The sequence below is a fragment of the Citrus sinensis genome, chromosome 5 (assembly GCF_022201045.2).
Source record: "Citrus sinensis cultivar Valencia sweet orange chromosome 5, DVS_A1.0, whole genome shotgun sequence".
NCBI lineage: Eukaryota > Viridiplantae > Streptophyta > Magnoliopsida > Sapindales > Rutaceae > Citrus > Citrus sinensis.
The window spans coordinates 2,151,794-2,162,372 of NC_068560.1; the positions used below are offsets into that span (position 1 = coordinate 2,151,794).

At 35.9% G+C, this 10,579-nt stretch overlaps 1 protein-coding gene across 7 annotated transcripts; it reads right to left on the reverse strand.

Annotated features, from left to right (window-relative positions):
• Window positions 1-863: 863 nt before the first annotated feature.
• LOC102627333 (DNA (cytosine-5)-methyltransferase 1B-like) lies at window positions 864-9,703 on the reverse strand. 7 transcript variants are annotated; one of them, XM_052442520.1, is made up of 15 exons: window positions 9,502-9,703; window positions 9,333-9,429; window positions 8,892-8,935; window positions 7,743-8,651; window positions 5,568-7,053; window positions 3,951-5,442; window positions 3,550-3,714; window positions 3,230-3,431; window positions 3,047-3,158; window positions 2,786-2,933; window positions 2,474-2,671; window positions 2,036-2,314; window positions 1,779-1,940; window positions 1,469-1,687; window positions 864-1,276 (listed from the first exon to the last, which is right to left on the reverse strand). In XM_052442520.1, the coding sequence occupies exons 4-15, from the start codon at window positions 8,647-8,649 to the stop codon at window positions 1,115-1,117; spliced, it is 5,532 nt and encodes a 1,843-aa protein (XP_052298480.1). In that variant the 5' UTR covers window positions 8,650-8,651; window positions 8,892-8,935; window positions 9,333-9,429; window positions 9,502-9,703; the 3' UTR covers window positions 864-1,114. The 7 variants fall into 7 exon arrangements, with proteins under 7 accessions (XP_052298480.1, XP_052298478.1, XP_052298481.1 ...); XM_052442518.1 differs by lacking the exon at window positions 8,892-8,935; XM_052442521.1 differs by lacking the exon at window positions 8,892-8,935 and having other exon boundaries at window positions 3,951-4,079; window positions 4,230-5,442; window positions 9,333-9,703.
• Window positions 9,704-10,579: the final 876 nt, after the last annotated feature.

The window sequence follows — 10,579 nt, forward strand, 5'->3', positions numbered from 1 at the left end:
AATCAAACATATGTAGAGTTGAGTAATTGATCTTTAAATAAAAATATTATTACATTACTCCAAATACAAAATTGATTCAAACTTATTATACTAATTAAAATGTGAATAAATTTAAATTTAAATTTATAATTTACATCATCTTTTTTACCATTTAAAATTGTAAAATCCCATTCGCCCAAACCTAGTCTTAATTAGGTATACATAAGTGTAAAGGCCCATATGTTCTTAAGAAGTATTAAGTTTTCATAGACCCATAAGTGAATGGAGAAGTGTAATGCGAATGCCCCAAATTCAAGCCAGAGTTATAATTGTTGGCAGACCTGTATAATCCTTTTAAAACAGTTCTCTAATTATATTAAAAGACGAAATAAATCTAATTAAATTCTTATATTTCTCTCTCTCTCTATAAGTTTCTTTTTCTAGTTCATTACTCCCACACAACTACACCAAAGTCTTATATTTTTTTATTTTCTCTCAAACACTTTGTATATTACATAATAACTATTTAAGTCCATTTTTAGTTCTACTCAATTCAAATATATAGAATTTTCTTTTTAATTAAATATATATGATTTAAACTTTCAAAATTTTGTAAAAACAATATCCCTAATATGAGGTTTGTGGAAGAAGTTAAATATTTTTTTAATAAAAAAGAAACTGAAATTTTAAAAAAGAGTTTTTGAAAACTTAAAATAGGTTTTGAGAAGGGGGGGGGGGGTTGAGAAAAAAAAATTATAAGGTGCTATTAGTTCCACTCTTCAAGCAAAGATACACAGACCTTTACTCTTCCAAATAAATTTTGCGGTGAATTTTATTGTTGGCTAATCACATTGATATGAGTGTGAATATGAAAAGGATAAAACTTATAATAAAGAATTATATGAACTATATTTTAAAGAGAAAATATATTTTTAAAACTATGAAAATTTTCTTACAAATATGTGCTAGGGAGATAAATTGAAGAGGTTACATATCATCAATCTAGTTACTTCAGAAAATGTGGCCCAATGTCTTCAGATGGGTTAGTGTTGGTGTGTTACTAAGAAATAGGCCGAAGTTGTAAAAATAAAAAATAAAAAACAGTAGGTTTTCATATTAACAAAGAACAGTTATTTCACAGAACACATGAATATCTCTGTGATGTTGATGCTTTCATTTCTACAGCTTCCTTTAGTTTTCTCCCCAGTGCAAACGCCAGAGGAGGTGGAACAGCATTTCCAATCTGCCGATGCTTGTGTTGGATGTCACCAACAAATTTATAGCTATCGGAGAAACCCTGCGGGAATCAAGAGAGCAGGGTAAGATGACAGCAGAAACAGTTGGCAAAATTTATCTTGTTTGATTCAATAATTAGCTTGTCAAGTTAAAAGTGTCACCGGTGCTGCATGAAAAATTATTTTTGGTCATTCTGCTTTTTCATCATTCCAACTAACTGCAGATATTTACATATATAGCCAAAAAGACTTACTTGTGATCGAGCACACTCACGAACTGTGATTATTCTATCCTGATCTGGGTGAAAACAGGTTCCAACCATACCCATCGGATGAGGATCGGTAACGGAGGTTGGAAAATTTCCTTCCCAGTCCAACCTTCCGAACAGACCCTTCCATTGATTATGCTTTTCAGCTGTATTGGGTAAGCACCAGGGTATTAAATCTACAACCTGTCCGTTAGACAATCGAACCTGGAGGGGGAATTTGAAAAGGAAAATGTTTAAAACCAAAGCAATTATGAAATGATAATTTCAGTTAGATCTAAAAGAAAAAACTATACACCTTCTCACTAGGAAGAACACGCCAATCGGAACCAGGCTGTTTTGGGATCTTTTGACACCTAATAAGGTTCAGCTCACTCATTGCCTTTGATATATGATCATTTAAGACCAGCATATCTGCTCTGATTTTCTTTTGAAACCATGACACAGGTTCACTTTTATACTGCACGGTAGGAAAATACAAGAAACAAGACCTTTGGTAGAAGGAACAACAATAAAGATAAAATGAGCATCACAGACAGGTGAAGAAAACCCCACTTCCATGGTTGTTACAGAAGCCCCATTGCCAACAGCTGGGAGGTCTCCAATTGTATCTCTAACTGTTATTGCACGAAAAGGAGCACCATTTGCGGTGCTTCGAACAGCAGCATAATGGGAATTTCTTGCTAACTTGACCTTAAGCTCAGGGCCAGTGAACACATGCATTGGCTCAGGCCATTCTGGGAGGGTTTCCTCAGGTGATGCTGCCCATATGAATGCACGTTTACGAGACTGAGACATGCCATATGCTCCTGCTTGCAGGACACCAAATCTCACCTACAACAACAAAATTAGATGAATAATTTATATAAGCTACATGATACTTTCACAATTTTCAGATTAAATTGACTAATGAAATGGAGAAACAAATTCAGGGAATTTTGATAGGTATCCCTCCATAAAGTTATGAGTGAGTAAATCAAAGATGGTATCTACCTGATAACCCATCTGGAGGAGAGAAGCCAGAGTTAGGCGAAATGTTTGCCCTTTGTTAAATGATGTAAAGTTCCTTACATTCTCCAGAAGGAAAAATCTGGGGCGGAAATAATCAGCAAAAGACAACAATGCTAAGATCATTTCACATTGAACTTTGCTCCAAGAGCCTTGATTAAACCTATTCATTCCAGAAAATCCCTGGAAATAACAAAGAACCAATAGCTAAACTTAATAAGTCTTTTGTACACATTTATTGTTAGAATTGCTTACAAAATAAATCCTAGAAGTAGACTGGAGGATTGATCGATGTACCTGACAAGGAGGCCCTCCACTGATGAAATCCACTTGTCCTGGCCGAGGCAAACTCTTAATTGTCTCTTCATCAAGTTCTGCTGCTAGCTCAGAAGCTTCAGGAGTTGAAATACAGTCGTCAGCATCCCCACATGCTGACATGATAGCCCTGCATTTGATTCATTGATTTACTGAAGATATAAGAGTTGATTAAAAAGCAGTTATCACCGAATCGAACATAAAGCCATGAGTTATTATACTTAAATGAAAGCAAACATCAACCTCAGGATCACATTGCAGTTGTTAATAAACACCAAAGCTTCTGGATGATTAACCTTGAATGCTTCTCCTGCTGGTTGCTCATACTCTATTGCCCAGTTGGTTATCGACACACCTTTAGTTGGATATTTGTCAGTCAAAATAGAACTAAATCAGTTTACTTGCTCACGGAACTTTGAAAGTTACCTGCTTGCTGTAGGCCATCAGATAAGCCACCACAACCTGCGAAAATATCTAAGGTGGCTAAGCGATTCTTATGGACAGCATCCGTCTGTTTGTCAACAGCACCATCATGCTTTTCCTCTTTACATTTCCCATTTATCTTTCTATAAGCAGTATCATCAGCCCCCCTCTCTTTTAGCACACTAGTCTTGATGTGAGGCGGCAACTGGCCATTATGCAGTCATTGCAGTCAGCATAAGAAGAAACCACAGTTTAATAAACATAATTCACATGAATCTAGTTAAGGAAATGAATTAAAGGGAAAATGAGTAAATATAAACTACCTGCTTGATGGTTCCTTTATCAGGATCGTATAAATGCTCGCAGAAGAAAATATGCTCAAAGATTGTGGGGCTATTGAAAGGGGCAAGATCATGCTTCTTTCTAATGTCACATTTGCCTTCTACTCCAGTAACAGGAACTGTCAATACTAGTTTACTGTAATAAACCTAAAGATTCAATAGCAAAGAAATTGTGTATAAGATCCATGATAACATAATAACACCAAAAAGTCAAATAGAAACTTTGAATCACAGAATATATAAGACAAAAGAACACGTAATCAAAAGTAATAAAAAAAAGGGAAAGAAAGAAAATATAAGACAAAAGCACACATAAACTCTAAAAGATTTTACTCCATTCAATAAAAAAGAAATGTTTAGATCGGTTCCTAGAACATACTTACTTCTCTAATGTCAGCGAAGTATGCTTTCTCCTCTGATATGTCCTCGGGTCTGAAAAATCTCCGAACTTTAACCTTAGTGGATCCAGGGCAAGCTTTTGTGGAAGTCTCTGGTACTTCAATACCTAGCAACTGACAAACAACATATGCTTTCATCCCTTCGTTTCTAAATGTATCTCGGTTCCTATCTTTATCAGCAAAATGATGATGAGCTACGTAGACATAATCATGAACATGGTACTCTGTTCCTTTGAGAGTGAAACCATTTCTGTTCAAATTTACCTTGAAAACGTCCTTCTCCCTCTCGGTTTCCTTTATTTTACAAGAATGGCAAACTCCTGTTCCAAGTCCCATGGTATCTTTTGGAAGCTTAAAGAAAGCACCTCTCTCAGGCCAGTACAAGCTTTTGCAATAATATTCCATGGGGAATTGATCAATTCTTCGATCCTCTGCTCTTTCACGAACAATCTTGTCCTTGCAAGCATTAGTCTTCCGATGTTGATGCCCCCAAGGAATCAATAAGATTTCAACTGCCACAACTTCTTTAACATCTTCCAGTTCAATTTCCAGGCAATCGTTCGTCAAAAAAACCTCATTAGCATCTGCAGTATTACCAAGAAACGTTTCAGAGCCTCTTAGCATGTGTCTGCCATGAACCATCTTTCTTGAATCTGACTTTTCAAACATAAACTCTACAAAATATATTGAAGGCAAATGATCTGAATCTGCAGTTTCAACCAGCACGCAACCACCAACATTAATCACATTGCCACAAACAATGGCCCGTTTGTAAAGAGACTCACTGAAACATGCTTTTCTTATTAACTCCCCATCCCATTTGGTAACCTTCGAAGAGCAAGGCGGCTTAACACTTTTCGCAGATAAACAAAATTTCTCCATATTCTCATCAACTTGCATCTGTTCCACTTTAATGTCTTCAGGATCTTCCACACTATTTTCTCCATGTTCTTCATCGAGTTCTTCATCCACTTTCACTTCACGGATATATGCCTCCTTTGAATCTTCAGGCAAATAATTTGAGTAAAACTCTTCCCAAATTCTCTTTATCAATCTCGTGGTTGTTGCTTGCATTACCTTGTTTTTTGATGCTCTCAGATTTGAATTTATTTCCTTCTTCAGCACCACCTTTTTCTTCACCAAAGACCTGGTGTGGCGTCTTTCCTCCATTTTTTCAAAAAGACCAGACACAAATGCACACTTGCTGATCCTTTTATTAGGAAGCTCCGCAAATTGTTGGAGTATGATATGTCCATGAACCACCACATACCTTTCAACTTCTGTGGGATTGGAAGAAATATAAGCAGGATTAGTCTTACTGAACTTGGACACTTTTTTTATTACATCTGCAAACGAGAGTCGAGATGCTCGGCTCTGATTGTTCAACATTGTAATGAGGGCAATAGCAAGCCTCGCAGTTTTTAGAACTGGTTTAAACCACGCTGCATACTGCTTTGATGGCCTTCCAAGCCTATACCTGAAAACAAAATCGCAAATTTGATAAGAACTAACACTGCCAGAAGATAAAGAGTACAAAAAGGCAAGCTTAAGCACTAGTACCACCACCAAACCTCTTGATATTATATGGATATAGATGCATACCAGGAAATATCTGTCCGAACTGATATGGAAACGAACGAGTATCCAAATTCGATCATCCATTCCTGTATTGCACTCAAATATACTGGTATTCCCCCAACATTCTCTGCCACAGATGAAGACTGATCAAAATTAGCATCAACACATATTCCACTTGAATCACCAGTTGTCATAATGCCGGACCCAAAAATGGTAATATCATTATCATCACATGCTTTCATTGGGAGGAGCTCCAAAGAAATCAACCGCGAATCTGAGTTGTAAAGTGACCAATTGTGAAGCATTCTTCGAGGAAGCTCATCAGGATTAATTGCATCAAAGATTAAATACTCATCATTTTCCTCCTCACTGGGCTTGTAATATGCAGGCAGAGGATAGTCATCAACAATTTCATCCTCATTGATTTTACTGCAGAACTTGCTTGATGAAGCAATTCTCCTCTGAGTTTTATTATGTTTCGTTGATTGCCAATTCTCCTCTTCCTGCAACAGCCTTGCCAATTTCATATCTTTATCTTCTTCACCTCCAGAAACAGATGAACTAGACTGATTGTTTTGCTCTTCTTCACCAATTCTCATACCTGTATTTATGAGACTGCTGGATGCACTGGTTTCCAGAGTAATTAAACTCCCTTGCTTCTTAGTTTCATCCAGCAGCGCAAGGAGCACGGGCAAGTTCTCAAAGATCTGATCATTTTTCTTGGATGTATCATCTAAACCGATGAGTTGATTATATATGAATTCACCCTGTGAGATTATAAATTCCCTCATAGATGTCCTGTGAGGAAAATTCTTGCTATCACTCATGGAACGAACAACTCCTGCAAGCAATTCATCGACAGTCTGATCAGGGTTCCCTCCACAAGAACTTGAAAGTTTTTTATAGACCTCCACAGAGGCACGAGCCTTTTCATAGAAAAGGTTATATAGCATTTTATAACTATTAGCAGGTTTAACACAATCATAGTCTGCAGTGACAGTTGAAATCCAAAATACCGGTGAGCCTTCCTCATATCCAGATATTGCCCAAGATTCAACTCGTCCGAAATCTTCACATCTAACACCTCTTTCCTTCTGTCTTCCACAACATTTTTCAAGAGGCAATATAAGACCTGAAACGAACAAGTTTCCAACTTCCAACATTTCAACAGACTTTAGGTTTCCACAAGCATCATGAAAGGCAAATTCTGTTAGCCTTCGATTTGGTCTATAGTCATCCTTTCCAGTGGTCAAGCTTATTGCAACCTCTTCATTTTCTGCAACAACTTCCCTTGTGCTTTCCACAAAAGATACACTTCGAGAGAAGGAAAGAGATTTATCCATGATATCCATACATGCAGCAGCTCTCTTTGGCACTTTCCAAGAATTGGATGATTCTTCACTATTCTCATGTCTACTTCTCTTTTGTTTTCTGGCCGTCTCACACTTCTCGTCTATTATATTAACTTCAATGGCAGAAGATTGCTTTCCCTCGGCTATTTTTTCCATATCTAGAAATAAGTATCCAATTGAAAACAGGAATAAAAGCAGATACTATTAAACTCCATGGTTACTTTGGTATATGAAGAAATAAAATGACCAAAAAGGAACTCTAATAGAATAAATAAGGAAACGATCGAGTTTGGGAGCGATAATTAATCATCTATTTTCTTTTGATGTGGATAATAAAATCGAAAAGGTAAGCTCACTCAAGTCAATAAAGACTAAAGCATGGGGTAACAACATTCAGAATCTATTGTCACAAATAAAAAGAAATTTAAACAATCAGAAAAGTGAGCAACTTAAGGACGACACTTGTTACATATGCCAAATGTGGTAGTCTGGGCATTCAAAAGTAATAAAGCAATCTTTAAATTAACGCATGTCCAGAACACTATGAAGCAAGCTGCTGAGGATTCAACGTGCTATATACAGAATGTTCTTAATGGTGTTATTACTTTCTTCACATAAACTTTTGATGACTATTTTGCCCGAGTTAACACAACTAAATGTAAATGACATATCAAAACTATTTAACAACTTGAAACAAATTCCGAAATTAGATATGCACATGGCTATATTCTTCGTATACCACTGACCAAAAATATTAGAAAACCATAGATGCTATCAGTAATTAGAACCCAAAAAAAAAAAAAAAAATTCTAGAAAACGGAACAGCTAACTAATAAGTATTACAGACCTGTATTTATGAAATTGCTTGATACAGTAGTTTCTGGAGCCAGTAAACTCCCTTGCTTCTTAGTTTCATCCAGCAGTGCACAGAGCACAGGCAAGTTCTCAAAAATCTGATCATTTTTCTTGGATGTTCCATCTAAACCAATGAGCTGATTATATATGAACTCACCCTGTGAGATTATAAATTCCCTCATAGATGTCCTGTGAGGAAAATTCTTGCTATCACTCATGGAACGAACAACTCTTGCAAGAAGTTCATTCACAGTCAGATCAGGGTTCCCTCCACAGGTTCTTGACAATTTCCTATAGACCTCGACAGAGACATGAGCTTTTTCAATGAAAAGGTTATATAGCATTTTATAATTATTTGCAGGTTTAACACAATCATAATCTGCTGTGAGTGTTGAGATCCAAAATACTGGTGAGCCTTCCTCATATCCGGATATTGCCCAAGATTCAACTCGACCAAAATCTTTACATCTAACGCCTTTTTCCTTCTGCCTTCCACCACATTTTTCAAGAGGCAATACAAGACCTGAAACAAACAAGTTACCAACTTCCAACATTTCAACAGACTTTAGGTTTCCACAAGCATCATGAAAAGCAAAGTCTGTTAGCCTTCGATTCGGTCGAATGTCATCCTTCCCAGCAGTCAAGTATATAGCAGCCTTCTCATCTTCCACAACATCCTCCCATCTGTTTTCAACAAGAGATGCCTTTATGGACAAGTGAAGAGATTTCTCTTTAAAATCTGAACATGCAGCAGCTCTCTTTGGCATTTTCCGAGAACCAGAAGCTTTTTCACTATTCTCATGTCTGCTTCTGTTCTGTTTTCTGGTCACCTCAGACTTGTCATCTGTTTTACTAGCGTCAGAGGCATTAGATTGCCTTTTTTTGGCTATTTTTGCCATTGCTGGAAACAAAAGTCCAATGAAAACGTGAAATTAAAATGGACATACTATCACTCTCTATGGTTACTTTGATATAGGAAGTAATGCAATAAAATGATCTAAAAGAAATCTAAATAGGAGTAATGCAATAAAATGATCTAAAGGGAATCTGAATAGGATAAGTAAGAAAATTAGTTTATCAGCCAGTATTACGAATCCATTATCTTATGATATTGACAATAGTGATCAAAAGAAAAACTCACAGAAGTCAATAAAAACATGACTGAGTATCGACAGCCCGAATATACTGTATCAAATAAAAACAGAACACTGAGCAACTTAAAGAGGATACATGCTTCGTGCGCCAAATGTGGTAGCATGAAGCATTCAAAAGTAAGCAAAACAAAATTGAAACACCACACAAACAAACACAATCAGAAAACTTAAACTTATACAGAGAACAACCTGAAATTGAAACATAATATGTCAAAAAAAGTAAACTTTTAAATATCCTACCCAAAAATGCAAAAAAAAAATAAAAAGACAAAAACCAAAATGTACAACATTCACTATAAGAATCACAAAGCTGTACGTTATAAATAAACCAAAAAAAAATAAAAATCAAATTTTCTGTCTAATTAAATCACATTACAAAGCTTTGCTTCGGATATTATAAGAATTGCTGCCTTTATGCACCCACTTACGTTTTTGCTCACTTTCTCTTCAGAAAGCTCTCAATTTATGCATGTAATGCTCAAAACTGACAACCCATTTGTTGAATCTACACAAATCTCACTCTCCCTGCAGATACATTTGTGGTTGCAATAACAATTTTAGTGAGAGAAAAAGAGCAAAATGCCAGAGAAAGCTGACCTGATTCTTTGTTGTTTTGTCAACACACATTCAGTGTACACTTGCTGACCTCATTTACAGTTCTATATAACTATAGTCAACCCAACTCCAATTTTGGCAACAATGGCAACAACTAAAGCCCTAAATCATATTGTCTCAAAACACATTCGTTCTATACTCAAATGGGTTTTTCTTACCCTCTCTCTCTCTCTCTCTCTCTAGATATATATATATATATATATATATATATATATATAGACACACACACACTCTTCATTTCTGTGGGCTGTTATAATAAAATCATGAACATGTGGCGGGAAAGCAGTTCACTTGGTTGTACATTTGTACCGAAAGCCCAAAATTCGGTATGACACCTTTATCAGCTTCCTCCGTCAGAGGTTTAGACCAAGGTTTCGTCAGATTACATAATTACCCTTATATTTTAACGGAATTACATATATACCCTTAAAGTATTCGAAATGCCTTACGTTTTGATTGGTTTGGGGCTCTTTGAATCTAAAACACTTAATTAATTTGTCACTTAACTTGCCGCTTGGGCCCACGGCTTGCCGGCACGGACTCAGTACATAGTTATTAATTACACCATATTTTAACTGCAGTAATAAAGTTTAAATTTATATGCCCCACCTTTCAATAGTTTCTGGTAAATCGGTAATTCGATTTTGTAAAAATAATTTCAATATCTGCATCATCTTTGATCTTCTCCTTTGGATCATGCCTCATATATTCCCGCACCTTTTCTTCCCCGTTCAACAAATTCTCCTCTCTCTCTCTCTCTCTCTATATATATATATATGATATAATTTTTTTAGAAATTATATCATTGCGATTTACGACTTAAGAAAAGAGACCTTGTATGCAATGTGCATGATGGATATAAACACCTGACCCTCTATTTATAATAAATAATTTAGTGATTTTAAGGAATTTAAATTAAATTCGTGACTTAATAAGAAAACAAATTTTAATCTTGAAGAATCCGTTATAAAGTGTGATATATAGCATCATAGTTATGAGTAAAGAGAAAAATAATGTACCAACAAGTACGTAAATCAGCTGGCATGAGACTGTTCCAACT

What these genes read in the sequence shown, in the direction of transcription:
- LOC102627333 (XM_052442517.1), bottom strand. Translation starts at nt 8,649, where the DNA reads ATGGCAAAAATAGCCAAAAAAAGGCAATCTAATGCCTCTGACGCTAGT. An exon ending in TGATGGCCTACAGCAAGCAG is followed by an intron (nt 3,159 to 3,229) that starts GTAACTTTCAAA and finishes ATCCAACTAAAG; the next exon opens with GTGTGTCGATAACCAACTGG. An exon ending in AACTGCAATGTGATCCTGAG is followed by an intron (nt 2,934 to 3,046) that starts GTTGATGTTTGC and finishes AATCAAATGCAG; the next exon opens with GGCTATCATGTCAGCATGTG.